Genomic DNA, 1,143 nt, shown 5'->3' on the forward strand with positions numbered 1-1,143 from the left:
TTCAAGAAAAGGAGGAGCCAGAGCCTTGTATCGATCAAAAGGAAGAAGAAGAGCACAGTCACATCAAAAAGGAGGACGAAAAGCATCTCTATTCCAAGGAGGATGAAAAAAAGTCTCCCTACATCAAAGAATAGAAAGAAGAGCAGAATATCGGTAAGCTGCCATTGACTGGTGGCCCTTTAAAATGTGAAAATGAGGGTCAAAGTGAAGCGAGCAAAGAGGCGGGGCCTCCAGGCAATAGCTCGTGTCCATGCATGACATCAGAAGGTGATGGAGGATCACAAGCATGTGAAACTGACAAAGGCTGGAAATGTTCTGAATGTGGGAAAACTTGTGCTTCAGTGAGCAATTTGAAGAGGTATATGGTTTGCCACACTTGTGAGAAACCTTTTGCCTGCTTAGTTTGTGGCCAGACATTCTCTCAGAAGGGAAACTTAAAAATACACACAAGATCACACACTGGCGAGAAAACCTTTGCCTGCCTAGTTTGTGACCAAAGATTCAGATGGGTCACTTAAAACGTCATAGACATTTTGTCTGCTCAGTTTGTGGTCTAAGATTCTTTCGGAAGGTTGTTGTTTGTTTCGGAAGGTAGAGTTAAGAAGGCACACAAGTGCACACACTGGTGAGAAACCTTTTGCCTGTTCAGTCTGTGGCAGAAGATATTCCTTGAAGGGATATTTGACAGCACACCTAAAGACACACACTGGTGAGAAATCTTTTGGCTGCTCAGTTTGTGACAAAAGATTGTCTCTGAAGGAAGATTTGACTGAACACACAAGAACACACCCTGGCGTGAAGCCTTTCTCTTGCACGGTTTGTGGTCAAAGATTCTCTCAGAAGGGGCACTTAAACAAACACACAAGAGCTCACACTGAGAAACCTTTTCCCTGCTCAAGTTGTGGACAAAGATTCTCTGAGAAGGGAACCTTAAAAGTACAGTAAATATTCTCTAGTGCGGACTCGTGTTTGCACTGTCCAATTTGTCCTGATAACAGAAATTCCTCATTTGGGAAATGAGCATGGTACATGTCCTTGATGAACCTGCAAGTATGTTGACAAAAATGCACGTGTAACAACACAATCAATAAAATACAAAAATATACTGTCCAAAAACTTTATATAACAAAAACTGCAATACAG

At 42.0% G+C, this 1,143-nt stretch overlaps 1 protein-coding gene across 1 annotated transcript in view; it reads left to right on the forward strand.

The window, feature by feature from the left end:
- LOC109506900 (zinc finger protein OZF-like) overlaps positions 1–1,143 on the forward strand; it is a gene marked incomplete at its 5' end in the record, with an annotated part of 35,689 nt that overhangs the window by 27,839 nt on the left and 6,707 nt on the right. The window contains one exon of the mRNA XM_019855921.1: positions 359–509. Coding sequence (XP_019711480.1) covers positions 359–509 — 151 coding nt within the window. The remainder of the gene's footprint in view (positions 1–358; positions 510–1,143) is intronic.

The sequence above is a fragment of the Hippocampus comes genome, unplaced genomic scaffold (assembly GCF_001891065.2).
Source record: "Hippocampus comes isolate QL1 unplaced genomic scaffold, H_comes_QL1_v1.1 scaffold451, whole genome shotgun sequence".
Lineage (NCBI taxonomy): Eukaryota > Metazoa > Chordata > Actinopteri > Syngnathiformes > Syngnathidae > Hippocampus > Hippocampus comes.